At 45.0% G+C, this 16507-nt stretch overlaps 1 protein-coding gene across 7 annotated transcripts in view; it reads right to left on the bottom strand.

The window, feature by feature from the left end:
- The window catches only part of FAN1 (FANCD2 and FANCI associated nuclease 1), a 139444-nt gene that overhangs the window by 13992 nt on the left and 108945 nt on the right, over positions 1–16507 (bottom strand). For 4 of the 7 annotated variants that reach the window (XM_054451990.2, XM_063652520.1, XM_054451989.2 and 1 more), the window contains 8 exons: positions 15367–15600; positions 11165–11296; positions 8806–8914; positions 7104–7223; positions 4174–4338; positions 3530–3680; positions 790–893; positions 50–244 (listed from right to left, as the gene is read on the bottom strand). In XM_054451990.2, the coding sequence (XP_054307965.2) occupies positions 50–244; positions 790–893; positions 3530–3680; positions 4174–4338; positions 7104–7223; positions 8806–8914; positions 11165–11296; positions 15367–15600 (1210 nt within the window). Of the gene's footprint in view, positions 1–49; positions 894–1046; positions 2860–3529; positions 3681–4173; positions 4339–7103; positions 7224–8805; positions 8915–11164; positions 11297–15366; positions 15601–16507 lie in introns of those variants that run through there. The other 3 variants (XR_010123927.1, XM_063652523.1, XM_063652524.1) reach the window with 3 other exon arrangements.

Below are 16507 nucleotides of genomic sequence, written 5' to 3'. Positions count from 1 at the left end.
GGGCGGCATTACTTTCTGAGCAAATCCTGCCATGCAGGTGAACCATTACCTGAGCTTGCTGAAGAGACGTGAAGCGATCCCAGCTGACAAGGGAAGCCACTCTGCCTTCCTGCTCCTGCCACGTGGCTGCCACCCAGGCCCGCAGGCTCTCCGCGGGGGCATCATGAATCAGCTGCAACCTGGCCTCGAGGGCCGGGCGTCTGCTTGTGAAGAAGCTGTCTGTGCACAAGTCCAGGGGGAATGCCTGTGTCACAGGGAAAGCAAGCTGTCATACTGTGCCTGCAGAGAGCCGTGTTCACCAGAGGACTAGTCAGTACATACAAAACTTGGAAACCGGCCAACCGATACATTCTTTCTCTCAAAAGATAAGTAAAAGTTAATTGATATAAAAGCAATTTATTAAACTTGTTTTTTAAAGTAATAATTTGCAAAAACAGCTTTTCGCTTAGCTGGGTGGACCTCTGAACAGGCAGATGTGCCCATGTCTGTGAGCTCCTTGGCACAGTGCCTGCGACATGGCAGGTGCTCAGGAGGGCTGATGCTGATGGTACTTTTATACAAAAGGTCTAAATGTAAGGTGGAGGCTAAATTAAAGTTTAAAACTTCATACTTACATCTTAAATTCTATTACTCAGATTTTAAAAAAAAGTTATCACCTTGACCTGTGGATGACCCAAAGGACCGTAACAGAGATGGTTTCTGCTGGCTGTGGACACACGGTGCCCAGGTGGGTGTGAGCCACGGATGTGTGCAGAAGGACCTACTCGTGGGGCAGGGGCACTGGAGTACCTGACAGGCGTTTCTGAAGACATCTGGAATCCCATCCATGAAGATGATGTCCCACAGGAGGAGGCCATACAGGGTGCTGAAGGTGGACCCTTCGCCATGAATCCCTAAGACAAGGTCACACACACACACACACACACACACACACACACACACACAAAATCTGTTTTATCTGTTTCTTCCAAAACACCACCATAACCTACTGCACACTCAATTTCAAGAAAATAATAGAAATATTTTAGATTCAGAAGCAAATGCTGTTTTCGTGCCATTCCCAGTTTATTTTATACAGTATGTTGTTTATATACAGAGCCTTAAGGGCAAAAATCTTAGTAATCATGGAAAAATTCAAATGAACATTTCAAAGCCACAAAGCAGTGGTTCTCAAACTTTAGTGAATAACCTAAGAAACATGTTTAAAAGAAAAATAGGCAGATACCCTCCTCAGGCTCCCAAGGCTGGGACTTAGCAGGGCTGGGCTGGCACAGAATCCCCATGCAGGCCCTGATGCCGGAGGTCCCTGGGCCACCCCTGAAGAAATGCTTCCCTAAGGGGACCTCCCGGAGGCCGGCAGCAGCCACCTCCGTTCTTGGCCTCAGCAGGTGCTGCTCTGATGCACCTCATCCCCCTGGGTACTACACTGCCCTAGCCCAGTGCTTCTAATAGTCAAGGCTTTTACAGAGACATCTGGCCTTAAAGACCACCCACTTCAGTGCCCCTCCTCGCATCACACCAATGTTTTACTGACTGGGAGATGACCTGAGAGACAGAAGTCAGGTGCTGAGGTCACAGAGTCAGAGGCAGGGTCTGGTGTGGGATGAGGGGGTCAGCCTTGGCACAACACACAGACCTGTGACCCCGAGCAAGCCCCAGCTCATCCAGCTGCCCTCCAAGTCCGTACTTCTCTGCACATCAGCACACCCGACGGGAGGAGGCTGCATGGATGCCTCTCCCCACAAGACCACTGGCCAGAGGAGGTGCTGACCACCAGACCCCCATCCTGACATGCCAGTACTGGCAGCAAAGCTCCTCTGGCTGGTCCCACCTGACATGTACAGGCCCCAACCCATCTGCACGGGACCACAGTGAGTGGGGTCAGGGGCGCTGTGAGAGCAGAGGGCAGGCAGCCACAGCCCGTCATGCCTGCCTGGGTCACCTCTGTCCTGCACTTCTGAGGCTGTGCTGCTCTCTGTCCTGTCTTCCTGTCAGCTCTAGCCCCTCATCCCTGCAGCCCGTCTCAGGGATTCAAAAGGACAGCAGTTCACTCAGGACTCCTGGCTGTTGCCAAGTCTTCCAGGAGGACTTTTCTTCCTAGAACACTTCATGCTCTTTCCCAGCCAGGAGTGGAGCTAGGACCTGATTTCCAGTCAGCCTTCTGTCCTGGTGAATACACTGACGATCAGGGAGGAATATAAAGGCCAAATCATTTCTGAACTCCTTTTTTGTTTGTTTGTTTAGTTTTGAGACAGGGTCTCACTCTGTCACCCAGACTGGAGTGCAGTGGCACAATCTTGGCTCACTGCAGCCTTGACCTCCTGGGGTCAAGAGATCCTCCCACCTCCGTCTTCAGAGTTCAAGTGATCCTCCTGTCTCAGCCTCCCCAAGTGCTGGGATTACAAGTGTAAGCTACCGTGCCTGGTTCGTTCCTTAACTCCTAAGTGGTCCATGCTGTGTGTTTGTGTTATAAGTGAAATCATTTTTGGTGCAGTCCTTCTGAGTAATTCAGAAATCACCTCTCAGAAGAGGTTGAGATCGCTCTGACACAAAATTCCCTGTGGCATAAAGCCTGGCAGCCAGAGTTCAGCCCAGTTTCACGGCATCGATTTTAATCAGGGAAAAATAGTTTCTACTCTGGGAAAGGAATCATGTGTTTTTCAGGCTCATGGCTCAACTGAAAGCATTTCAGCGCTCCCACGTCCCAGCCTGCTTCCTCCTCCAGCAAGTGTCCAGTTTCCACATCTCTTGGGGCCTTGAATGTGCATTCTATTCTTCTATTTCTAACCGTTTCAGGCCTACTGTATCTCTCTGTCTTCACTGGCATCTGCACGTCTTCCCCAATAGCATCACCCTTCCCTGTAAGTAATAAAGATATTATGTAGATGAATCTCAACACTCATCAGAAAGAACCTGGGCTTTGTAAACTCCTATCTTGTAGTTGTCTTTCTATAGTACTTGTTAATCTTACGAACACTCAGGGAATACTGAAATCATGTCCTAATTTTCACACATTTGAAAATATCAGTGTTTTTAACACTGGTAACCCTACAGCCCGGGCACAGGGAGAGTCTTGCCAGACCCAAGGGCGTAAGGCTCAGTGGCTGTTCCCAAAAGCGACTAGCATGGGCCGCAGGGACCCTGAAAGGATATCTGGGGCCAGCTTCTAAAATCCCAGGGAAGGGGCAGGAGAGAACAGAAGGAACACTGAATGGAACTGGGTGGGCCATGGGGTTGAGCACACTGTCCCCCTGACTTCTGTACAAAGGCTTGTGCAGTATCTTCCATAACAAGAAGTTTTTATAAAAGAAAAAAGATCAGAGCCAGGCCCTGTGGGACAACTACCCCTGACCTACTCCCTTATCATTGATAAGGGGAAGAATGGGAAGAAGACATCCCCCAGCCCACAGCATCTTCCACTGTCAGCAGAGGACAGAGAGAGGACAGCAGCCCACTGCTGACCGCCCATCCAGCGCTGCTGCTCATCCACCCAGGGCTGGGTGCCAAGAGAGAAAGCCTGCTCAGTTACCCTGGTCAAAGCCGCTGCGTCTGTAATGGGCCAGTGCCAGCTCCTCCACAGAGCACAGGACCATGGTGGGGTCAGCGGCCTCCCCGGCCTCCATCACAAACACAGACTTGCACATCCCACGCTGTGGGCACAGCCTGCCCGTGATGGTTACCTGAAACAGCAGCAGAATAACATCTATTAGTCTCAGGTCAGCAAAAGTCCCTGAAAACCTGCCTATAGCGTCGTGAGGATTGAACTCCCTTACCACAAAGTCAGTCACTTAGCAGAGCACACAGCGTGGGGCTCACACATGCACAACTGTGGGGATGTGACAGCTCGCTGGTCCGGCCCTGGGAGAGCCTCAACCACCAGAACAGCTCTACAGGTCCCCAGCGAGTAAAAAACTGGTGCAGATGCTGAGAGGCCCCATTCAGAAGATGTGTCACTCAACCCAGGGTGTGACCACACCAAGCAGCCCAGTATCCTCAGGGAGGAGGGCGTTAGGGGGAGACTGGGAGCAATGGCCACACAGCCGTCCAAAATGAGTTTTAGATTATTCCAAGTCTAAAAGAAAACACACTCAAAACAGCTCTTAGGATGCTTCTGGTCCAAAAAAACCAGGTACACGCGCCTAAGTCCAAAGCACCCACAGGCTCTTTCCTCACGTGTTTCACATCTTGCACAGCCATTTCTGGGAGCTGCTGGAAGAGGCGCTTGAACTTTTTACAGCTTGGAGACTCTCGCAGGCGCACGGCTCGCTGATACAGTGAAAGGCGGTGTCCCGTTCTGACTTCCGGATCCGCCAGCCCCTCTGTGATACACTTGATAGTCTGGCAGAGAGCATGGTCACACATCAGGCTCCTAAAAAACCCCATGGCAGCTTCCATGCATTTAGTTTGACAGAAAAGCCCACTGTTTATTATTGAATTTTGCTGATTAGCAAATGAGCAAACAGCACTTCTAGAGATTTAGGCTATTTCCTTAGATCTTATTCTGAGGCTTTCAATGCATCTGGCAACCAAAGCCTTCACAGTCAACGTGCTGGAGCGTGACTGGGCTGTAATCCAGGTGGACAGCGGATCCCAGCAGCTGCCCCTCACAAAGGGTGTGAACTTCAGGGATGCCTGACTTTACAGGAAAACTTGGCTCAGTGGTTCTCAGGACATCACCTAGGCAGCTAGCTTTGTAGGAAAACATGTGTCCCACCCCGGATCCACACAATGAGAACCTCCAGAGCAGGAGCCCAGGTGTGGGGCCACATCAAAGCGCCAGGTAAATCTCATATGCAGTCAGGAACCATGGAGCTGCTTCAGATTCCTTATTTACAGGGACAGGAGCCAAAGGTTTGGAGGAGTTACAAGTATTTCCCAAGGTGATTCAGAGTCAGACAAATAAACAAACACAGAAAGCCACAAGGAGATACCACTTCACACTAGGATGGCTATAATCAGAAACATGGAAAATAAGCATTGACAAGGAGGTAGAGAAACCAGAACCCTCACGCATTGCTGGTGGGAATGTGACACTGGTGTAAACACTGTGAAAAACAGTTCAGCCACTCCTCAAAAAGCTCAACACAGAATCACCACAGGACCCAGCAGTTCCACTCTCAGGTATTCCCAAAAGAATTGAAACCAGGGACTGAAACAGAGGTTCATGCAGCGTTCTTCAAAATGGCCAAAAAGGTGGAAGGAACCCAGTGTCCATCGACCAACGGGTGGCTAGAAAAATGTGCTATCAGATGCTACAGTGGAAGTGTGTTCAGCCTGGAGAAGGAATGGAGTCCTGACACGTACCACGATGCGGGTGAAGCTCAGAAACATGATGCTGAGCAAAATACACCAGACATAAAACCACAAATATCATAGGATTCCACTTCAATGAAATGAATGAAATGAACAGGCACATTTACAGACACAAAAAGTAGATGAGACGTCATCGCCAGGGCTGGGAGAAGGGAAAGCGGGACATAGTTGCCTAATGACTGCAGTGTTTCTGTTTGGAGTGGTAAGTGGAGAGGCAATGGTCACACAACATTATGAGTACCATGAATGCCACTGAACTGTACACCTAAAAATGGCTAAAATGCCGTATTTTAGGGATGTTAAATTTATTTTACCACAATAGAAACATAAAAAGTGAAAGAAAAAATAAAAACCAAGAAATTGAAAATCAGTGAAGGCTCAGGCCATCCGGAGTTGAGTGGCTGAAGGGAATGAAGATGGGAGAATGAGACTCTGAAAGGCACCCTGTTCGCTGGCAGAAGACGGTGCCGGGCAGTGGCAGGCTGGCCTCGGAAAGGGAGGGCCCAGCTGGCTCCACCTCTGCCCTGGCCAGGCCTGGGCTGACTGCAGGGCACTTTGCAGGAATTAGCACTCAGCTAGGAGATCCCTTCCCTGGAGACTGAGGTAAAGATCAAAGAACACTAATGAAATAACAAGAGCTATGACCAGTAAGACCTCTGGAAACAGGTTAGGAGGAACTAGGCTTAGCTCAAATCTCAAAAATAAGCTCAGTGGCTTGTCTACCCCCTAGCAGAACTGTGAATGGAGGGGAAATCTGTACTCTCTTGAACTTTTATTTCATTGAAAGAAAGGTGACAGAAATACAAGCTTTCTCCTCTGTATTTGGTTCTGGGCTACCAGATGCTTTCTCTTGCTATTTCAGCCTCAGTAAACACCGAGTGGTAAGGAAGCCCCACGCCCTCCTCCACGAGAGGAAATAGCTTTACTGGCTCTTTCCCTGATATTTGAGGTAACAAGGCACTTTTTCAGTTTACGGCAATAAAAACAAGATGTCATATTTCCTAACCAGTGGTCATTTTTTTCCACCCCTCCATCACCCTGATTCACTTAATGGGCCACTGAAAAAATCAAAAGCTCCCAGAGGCACAGTCCCCTCCATTCAACTCAAATGCAAGGCTGGAATAGAGACAGGGAGGGGCCTGCTGGCGGCCACACAAAGAACCACTGTTGCTGCCTAGCCCAGAGGCACAGGCTCTGCGGCCTCACCCTGCCTGGCTGCGGTAGCCACAGAATCCCTGTGCTTCCAAGTGCCCCAAGATCGCCACCACAGGGAGCACTGGTGCCTGCTCAAGGTCAAACAACGCTTCCCAATGGCAGAGCAAAACACCTCACAGAAGTACAACGAATCACGCATAAAGGACCTGCAATAAGATAGGGAAAGGAACGCTTTCTCGCCAATCTTTCTACCTAGAGACCCTGTGCCACAAATGAACAAAGTCACCATTTCCAAAACAAACACCTTCCTTGAAGGCACTTGCTGACGGCTGAGTCGTCTGACTCTCCTTCTCCCTTAATTCCTAGATCCTGATTCCTAAATCCCAGCACAGAGTCCACAGCCAGCCCATCTCGCCAATCAGCAGAGAAGACAAAAGCTTCCAGTCTCTATGCTCATGCCGTGCTGGCATCCCTGGTATTCTTTTGGGGTTAGAAGAACACAGACAAAAGAAGAATGTTAACAAAAGAAATACATGTTCTAATTACATGTAGATTTTAAGGCATTAAGTTTGCCATATTTTGAAAGTTGATTCTAAAATGAAAAGGCGTTTCAGATATGTTTTGTTACTGAGTACCGGTTCCAGGCGCTTCAAGTGCTGGTGTAAATTAAGGGCCAGTCGATCCCACCATCGGCCTCTGCTGTCAGGACAATAAATTCTCTGAGACAAAAGGCTTTCAAGTTCTCTGACGGCTTCCTATTGCAACAATAACAAAGAAAGCTCATTAGAGTCACAAAAAATCCAGCTTTAATGATATTTACAAGCCCATAGGATTGGTAAAGCCTATTTATAATGCATATCTTTCCATTCTACAATGAGGCCAAGGACCCCGAACTGACAGGACAGGGACTTTGAGGTGCCTTCTGGAGTAGGCACGAGTTCCCTAAGGCATCCCCACTTTTCACCCGGTCCCTGCTGGCTGGCACTGGGGTACAGACATCTGTGAGTGCTGCAGAGTGTTCTCTGCAAACCAGTCAACCAGTGCAGAGTCACACAGGGTCAAGTTCCAGGCAGCTGAGCACTGGTCACAGTTGGCAAACCCACATACTTCTGGGAACACAGCAGGTCACAGGACCAATGGCAAGAGGGATTTGGGGTGGGCAGGAAAGTAATGAGGGGTGTCCTCATACAAACACCCCACCTCAACAGGAACACTCTCTGGTCTAGATTACGTACAGACTGTTTGGTCATTCTGTTTGTTAATCTTCTGTGGCTCATGGATGTCTTTGTAATATGGAATGATTTACCCCAGAAAAATGCATAAACCCCCATACACATGCAAGTTTGAGATTCACACATTTCCCCAAAGCCCACCCATCACTCCCCTGGGATTCACAGACCCCAGGCCAAGAACCCAGCTTAGCACATCCTCTTTGTAAGATCCCATTTTCTTTTCTTCTTGTTTTGTATATATATATTTTTGACCGTGCCTGGTCTGGAGATAACATTTTCAATATAGAAATATCAAACACAACAAAAGTGAAATCTAGCAATTTCACAAAGTTTAGGATACGACAAATTTCTGATTTGTGATTATAAATTATCTCTAGACAATCCATGACAGCTGACAGGGAAGCATAAGGAAACGTGACATTTCCCCCTCAGAGATTTCTGGGGACCTCCCAAGTCTCACAAGGAGTTCTAAAAGAGACTCAGGCTCAGGCTGCAGACCTGTGGGGCACCCTCTAGGATGGTGGCCGCCACCCCCAGGCCATCCTGGGACACAGATTCATCAACACACAAGCAAACAGAACAGCTGTCCATCTTCACCTATCTTCTCTCTACTAATCCAAGAGACAGAGGGCTGCCTACATTAAATATGCCCTCGTTGGCCAGGCACAGTGGCTCACACCTGTAATCCCAACACTTTAGGCCCCCACTGTCAAAGCATCAGAGGCCAAGGTGGGCAAATCACTTGCGCCCAGGAGTTCGAGACCAGCCTGAGCAACATGGTGAAATCTCACCTCTACTAAAAATACAAAAATTAGCTAGGCATGGCAGTGCACGCCTGTAGTCCCAGCTACCCAGGAGGCTGAGGCGAGAGGACGACTTGAGCCCGGAAGGCAGAGGCTGCAGTGAGCCGAACTGTGCCACTGCACCCCAGCCTAGGTGACAGAGTGAAACCCTGTCTCAAAAAGACAAAACAAAACAAATATGCCTCCATATTACTGTGTGCTAACCAAATAAGTAGGAAATGCTGAGAGCCCGACAGCTGTCCCTTCACATGTTTAAAGCAGTCACATCAGTAATGGTGGGGGGCAGGGACCTGTGCTCTAACCTCATACATGTGAAGTCTCTGCAGTATTTCCACAAACCGAGACAAAATCCTTGTATAAATCCACCCAACAGTGAAACACCGCAGAAAGAGTGGTAAATCTTCGTGGCATCTAAAATGAAGACATATACCAGTAGTTTAATAATTTGGTTAATTTATTATAAGACAATAATAAGAAGTGACAAAGCAGACTGAATTCCTATCTTTTAAAAAGATATATTCTAAATACTTTCAGTTGTGTACAATTTTCTACACCACAAACCTACATTCTCACAGCCAGCTGCCACATCCTAGGTCACTCAGACAGTGGAGTAAGATGAGAACTCGTCATTCTAAACCAAGGTCAGCAAACTCCGGCCCACAGCCAAACCCAGGGCCAGCCACCTGATTTTCTATGTCCTGCAAACTAAGAATGGTTTTTTTGTTTTTAAATTGTTAAAATAAATCCAAGAGAATAATACACTTTGGTATGCGAAAATTATATGAAACTGAAATTTCAATGTCCACAAATGAAGTGAACTGGAACACAGCCAGGCTCATTCATTTGCACACGTACTTCTTGTGGCTGCTTTTGCACTACAACAGCAGAGTGAAGTTGGTGCCACAGAGACCATATGGCCTGCAAAACCTCAAATATTCACTATGTGACCTTTTACAGAAGTTTATCAACCTGTTTATAGTAATCTAATTTCCTGAGATTTTTAAGTCAATATTATTTCTTTATAAATATACAGCTGACCCCTGGACAACATGGGTTTAAACTGCACACGTCCACTTATACGTGGATTTTCTTCTGCTTCTGCCACCCCTGAGACAGCAAGACCAAGCCCTCCTCTTTCTCCTCGTCCTCAGCCTATTCATTGTAAAGACAACAAGGATGAAGACCTTCATGATGATCCACTTCCACTTAGTGAACAGTAAATATGTTTTCTCTTCCTTATGATTTTCTTTTCTTTTTTTTTTTTTTTTTTCCGAGACGGAGTCTCGCTCTGTCACCCAGGCTGGAGTACAGTGGTGCTATCTCAGCTCATTACAACCTCTGTCTCCCAGGTTCATGTGATTCTCCTGCCTCAGCCTTCCGAGGCTGGGATTACAGACACTCGTCACAACACCCAGCTAATTTTTGTATTCTTAGTAGAGACGAGGTTTCACCATGTTGGCCAGGCTAGTCTCGAACTCCTGACCTCAAGTGATCCACTCACCTCTGCCTCCCAAAGTGCTGGGATTACAGGCATGAGCCACCATGCCCCCCTTATGATTTTTTTTTTTTTTTTTTTTTTTGAGATGGAGTTTTGCTCGTTGCCCAGGCTGGAGTGCAATGGCGCGACCTCAGCTCACCACAACCTCCGCCTCCTGGGTTCAAGTGATTCTCCTGCCTCAGCCTCCCGAGTAGCTGGGATTACAGGCAGGCACCATCAGGCCTGGCTAATTTTGTATTTTTAGTAGAGACGAGGTTTCTCCATGTTGGTCAGGCTGGTCTTGGACTCCCGACCTCAGGTGATCTGCCAGCCTCGGCCTCCCAAAGTGCCAGGATTACAGGCGTGAGCCACCGTGCCAGCCCCCTTATGATTTTCTTAATAACATATTCTTTTACCTAGCTTACTTTATTGTAAGAATACAGCATATAATACATATAACATATCCAATGTGCGTTAATTGACTATGTAATCGGTAGGGCTTCCAGTCAACAGTAAGCTATTAATTAAGTAGTGGAGAAGTCAGATGTTACACACAGATTCTTGACTGTCTGAGGGGTTGGTACCCCAACCCCTGCATCATTCAAGGGTCAACTGTATATCCTAAATGATTTTTTCAAAGTGGCATCTGAAAATACTAATTTTTCCCATCACTATGTAACAACAAAGGAAAAAATGTCTTAACAAATGTTGAAGATGTTTACCATTTTCAACAAAATAAAAGATCATGTGCTGTGTACCTGGAAAGTTCGCTTGAGCTGTCTTTTGCAGAGTTTTTAACACCTACTTGAATTTCCTTCAGAAGAACAGACCTACCATGCTTCCCATATCCGTCCTGCTGCTGGCTCCCCTCACGTTTCAGTTCAGCTCACCAGTACTCAGGGAGGCCAATGCTCCTACAGATGGCATGCGACAAGCCAAGTATGGGGTTGGCATGTGTGTTGCCCAGGGATCTGAGTTATATCAAATTCACTTTAAACCTTCAGACATTTCCTTCTATTTCACACAGCACTTTCAGTCTCGGCAAAGCATGTACAAAGTTCAATTCCACAGCTGGTTTAACCACAGAGAAAAAGGAGTATATTCTTCATAAAGAAAACTACTGTAAGTGTTTGGAACACTTGGTCAATGTATAAATTTTGGCAGGTACCTAGAAAAACTCTCACCTCAGAGAAGGGTGGTTTTTCAGTCTGTTCCAATCCCTTTTTGCACACTGAGCGAGCTCCTTAGCTTCTTCCCAGTTCCCGTTGGCCATTGCGGAAGAAATGTCACTCAGCATGTGCGTGGCTGCAGCATATCTGGAGGAAAATGCCATCCAAGTTCCAAATAAGAATGAGCATTCCCATAGAATGACCACATCCTAGCCACTAGATCTCACTCTGAAAGGTAAAAGTGTGTTTTTTAAAATATGAGGTCCACTTAAATTTTATTCTAGTAATAATTTATCTTAACTACATCACTGGAGTGGCCCAGAACTGATACAGAAAGCCGAACTAGAAAGATAAAAACATTTATGCTGTATTATTACATAACATGTTCCATTCTATAAATGTGATATGGATCAGCTCATCATTCCTGATTTTGGCACTCATCCATTCATTCATCCATTCACTCATTCAACAATATGACAGCAAACACGTAAGCGACATCAGAATTATAGTCAGATGTAGATCTGATAATTTAATCATTTACAGTCAGAGCTAGCCACAGGGATGCTGCCCAAGCTAAGAAGATTACCTGGAATATTTCAAAATAACTAAGGGATGCTCTTTGGGAGATGGCAATGCTGAAATGTTACAGCACAACTTAGCTTAAGAAAGACAATTTTTCATCGCTCCTTTAGCTACCAAAAAACAAAGACATTTGACCAACAAATGTCTGTTAACACTTTGAGTACATGTTCATTGTATTTTGGTCTCACATCTAAAAGAAAAGCATAAAGTACATAATATCATTATGTACAAACACTGTAAAGTAAGAGTAAAGAAACTGCCTCCAAATGTAAAAGTTTGCTCACAAATTCTTAGATCTAATTCTTTTATAATATGCTGCTCATTCAGTTCCATGGCTTCAAACATTGTCCATATGCCAGTGACTCTCAAAATGTTGACTTTTTCCAGGCCGGACCCATTCCCTGAGCTCCTGATCGCAAGCCCAATGCCACACACGACAGCTTCAACCAAACGGCTGAAGAGCACCCCACACACTGACGCCTCCAGCACCAACACCTCTCCCAATCCCCTGCACTGGATGGTGCCCCACCCAATGCAAAACACCAGAGCCATCCTTGATCCACTCCTCGCCTTCTCGCCCACATCAGAATCAAGTCTTGTCTTTACTGCTTCTAAACTGCCTCACACACATTCATTTCTCTCCACTGCTGCTACCACCAACCCAGTCCTGGCCACCCCCACATCTTAGCCAGGGGTCTCCTGAGTTCCTCCAACTCAGCAAGCTCTTTCCTGCCTCAGGGCCTGTGCACATGCTATCTCGCGGCCGGGATGCAGGCACCCAGACCCTGACACAGCTACCTCGTTCTCATCCTCAAGTCCCACTTCAAATGTCACCTCTCCAGGGCCACTCTGTCTATAAAGAACTTCTCCAGCCTGCCCCTCAATTATCACAGCACTTCTCACACACTTTAAATAGTGGTTAATTTCTATCTCCCCAGGAAACATAGCCCCATGATGGCTGAGGCCCTCTCCTATTCACTGCTACAACCCCTAACCAAGTCACATAAAAGGTACTCAACACTCATCTGTACTGAATGAATAAGAAAAATTTTAAAAGGATAAATTATCTCAAGTACAGAGGTCGACAACAAGGGTTTCCTGGCCAGGTATCACATTACCAGATATTGAATACTATTACCTTTCCAGAAGTCAATTAAATACAGTTTCATTTACATCTTAAGGCCCTCTGCTTAACCAAGGGAGTTTTCATTATTTTTATTATTTACAGCACACTTACTTTCTAGAAAGAATATGAGATGCCTTTTGAACTTGTCAACCATGGTTTTGTCATAGAACTTGGGTATAACAGTAAGAATGACAATTAAAATAATAATGAACATGTAGTAGGCATTCCCCATAGCCCAAGCTTTAAGCACTTCCCATGCACCCCACACGTCTGTAAGAATATACTATTATTCTCCCCATTTACAGATGAGGAAACTGAGGCACGGGGTGGGTTCACAGTTCATTGGTATAGAAACTGGAACTTGGCTTCAGAGTATACATTCTCACAAGCCAGAAAAGCATAAAGCCAGTAAAAACAAAAAAGGTAAAAAAGATATGAGACAACTGAAAACAGGGTAAGGATAAAGAGTCTTATTAGAGATTTTAATTAAAAAAGTTATTCCAATTGAACACAAATAAGATACTGAGCTTCCTGACAGCTAAGGTAAAATGGGCCAAAATCAGATTATACTCACACTGCTGTGATTCAAAAATTTCAATAACTTCTTAAAGCACCTGGCTTTCCTAGAAACACTTAAAGGACTTTCCTAAAAGCAAATATCAGAATCAATTTTGGTTAAATTTGAGTCAGAAATCCAAATCAACAATCAAAAGTGACATTTTAGGAAATCTAAATTAATTTTTCTTATCAAAGGTTTTTTTTTTTAAGGAAATCCAAATTTTTTTCTGTAAGACCTACACTATTCTTTCTTATCAAAACCTGCTTTTTAATACTGTAATCCCATTATTTGTTTGGCATCTATTATTATTTTTAATTAACATAAAATTGCACATATTATGTGCCACAGTGTGATATTTCAATGCATGTATACAATATATAATGATCAAATTAGGGTAATTAGCATATCCAGCACCTCAAACTTTTTTGAAAATGTTTTAGAGACAGGGTCTCATTATGTTGCCCAGGCTAGTCCCGAATTTCTGGACTCAAGTGACCCTCCTGCCCCAGCCTCCCGAGTAGCTAGAAATATAGGCATGTGTTGCCATGCCAGGCATCACCTCAAACATTTATCATTTCTTTGTATTGGGAATATTCTAAATCCATTTTTCTATTTAAAAATATATAATAAACTGTTGTTAATTATAGTCATCCTACACTGCTACAGAACAACAGAACTTATTCCTTCTAACTAGCTGCACTTTTGTATCTGTCAACCAACCTTTCCCTGTCCCCCTTCCCCTCCCAGCCTCTGGTAACCACTATTCTACTCTCTACTTCTGTGAGATCCACTTTTTTACCTCCCACATATGAGTGAGAACATGCAGTATTTATCTTTCTGTGCCTGGCTTATTTCACATAACATAATGTCCTCTGAGCTCATCCATGTTGCCACCATGGAGAATTTCATTCTTTTTTATGGCTGAATAGTATTCCATTGTGTATATGTACCACATTTTCTTTATCCATTCATCCACTGATGGACACTTAGGTTGACTCCCTATCTTGGCTATTGTGAATAGACTGCAATAGACATGGGAGTACAAATATCTCTTCAATATACCGATTTATTTTCCTCTGGATATAAACCCAGTAGTGGGATTGCTGGATCACATGGTAGTTCTACTTTTAGTTCAAAAACTACTTTTATTGGACAAACCAAATTTTCACTAAATCCATGTGCCAATATAAATTAGTGAAAATTTCTGATTTATCATCTGTATATCTAATTATATGTATGATATACAATATACAAGTTATTAATAGCTTTACCTAAAGTGTTACTAATAAGAAAATATTCATCTTCAGTCTTGTTTATGCCAACAACATATTCGTAAGTCAAGTTTGTTAATATGTCTGTGTCAAAAAAATACAGGCCGAGGGCGGTGGCTCATGCCTATAATCCCAACACTTTGGGAGGCCAAGGTGGGCAGATTGCTTGAGTCCAGGAGTTTGAGACCAGCCTGGGCAACATGGTGAAACCCCATCTCTACCAAAAAAATACAAAAATTAGCTGAGTGTGGTGGCATGTGCCTGTGGTCCCAGCTACTTGGGAGGCTGAGGTGGGAGGATCACTTGGGCCCAGGAGGTAGAGGCTACAGTGAGCCGTGATCATTTCCACTGCACTCCAGCCTGGGTGAAATCCTGTCTCAAATTAAAACAAACAAACAAACAAAAAATACTCCCTTCCAAAGGTACTTGGAAACATAAACCAGAGAAAGTTTTTGTAGTTCTAACTCAAAATTCCTTGGATTTTGGCAACCATAATCTCAGCATACTTCTACATTTTCCCTATAGTCATAGAAATGTATACAAATGAGGCAACAAAAGATTAAAAACTGTTTTGGCTGTGGACTTAGTGTTTCTATTTTGGCTAGAAAAAAATAATAAAACCTTTTACTAAATTGTGAAATACACACATAGACATTATAGTGAGCTAACATCATCTTACCTGATAAGATCATCTCTGTCTTGGAAGATGTGGGTTTTCCGATTGATGGTGTAACTAGGAAACTCCATTCGGCCGAGGTTGACCAACAGGACTGTTGAAAGCTGTCCCTGACCTCCACAAGCGGCGTCTTCATCTTCCATTGAGTCGGTCAACGAAAACAGTAGCAAGATCCGGGAAAACACAGCCCTGGGGCCTTTACAGATTCGTACTGACTGTCCAGCCAAGGCTTTGGCTCTGAAAAATGTACAATGTAGAAATAACTTTTAGCTTTTTAAGCATTTGGATGTCAGATTTTATAAATTATTTTCATCTAGAATAAAGAGAAATGACATTCACTATTTTAAACACTGGAGCATTACTTAACTGCTCTGGGGCTGAGAGCTCACCCAGGGATACACAGGAGTAAATGAATGTACATCTCCAAATGGTTCCACACATGGTTTGGCTCCATACAAGTGCTTCCTTCCTCGGCCGCACAGTAGGTTGGGGTTTACCCTGGTCATAAGTGCTTCAAATACCAGGAAAACTTTCAGAAAAGTATTGCCTAGTCAACATGAAGCAATTCTCAATTTTTTATTCTAGTGATGATTTAGATTAAATAATGGTATTTCTTTAAAATGTCATTATCAAAGGCTCCAGGTAAAACATCAGATTTTGTGTACCAAGACGTGGTGCAAATGTATATGCCAAAGTTTGGTGCTGTTCTCTAGTGCAGCAGTCAATGCTTTTGGCACCAAGGAGTGGTTTCATGGAAGAGAATTTTTCCAAGGACTGGGGTTGAGGGAGGTGTTTCGGGATGAAACTGTTCCACTTCAGATCATCAGGCAATAGATTCTCATAAGGAATACGCAGCCTAGATCCCTCGCATGCGCAGTTCACAATAGGGTTCACGCTCCTATGAGAATCTAATGCCTCTGCTGATCTGACAGGAGGCAAAGCTCAGGCGGTCATGCTCTCTGGCACACTGCTCACCTTCTGCTGTGTGGCCCAGTTCCTGACAGGCAATGGACAGTTATCGGTCTATGGCCTGGGGGTTGCAGACCCCTTCTCTAGTGTACAGAATGGTCCAGCAGCATCTCTATTCTAGGATAACATTGGAGTGAATTCAGTTCAACTCTGGATGTCTGCAAGGTGGGCTTGG

Source organism: Pongo pygmaeus, chromosome 16 (assembly GCF_028885625.2).
Source record: "Pongo pygmaeus isolate AG05252 chromosome 16, NHGRI_mPonPyg2-v2.0_pri, whole genome shotgun sequence".
Classification (NCBI taxonomy): Eukaryota; Metazoa; Chordata; class Mammalia; order Primates; family Hominidae; genus Pongo; species Pongo pygmaeus.
This window is presented reverse-complemented; position numbering and strand designations above follow the sequence as displayed.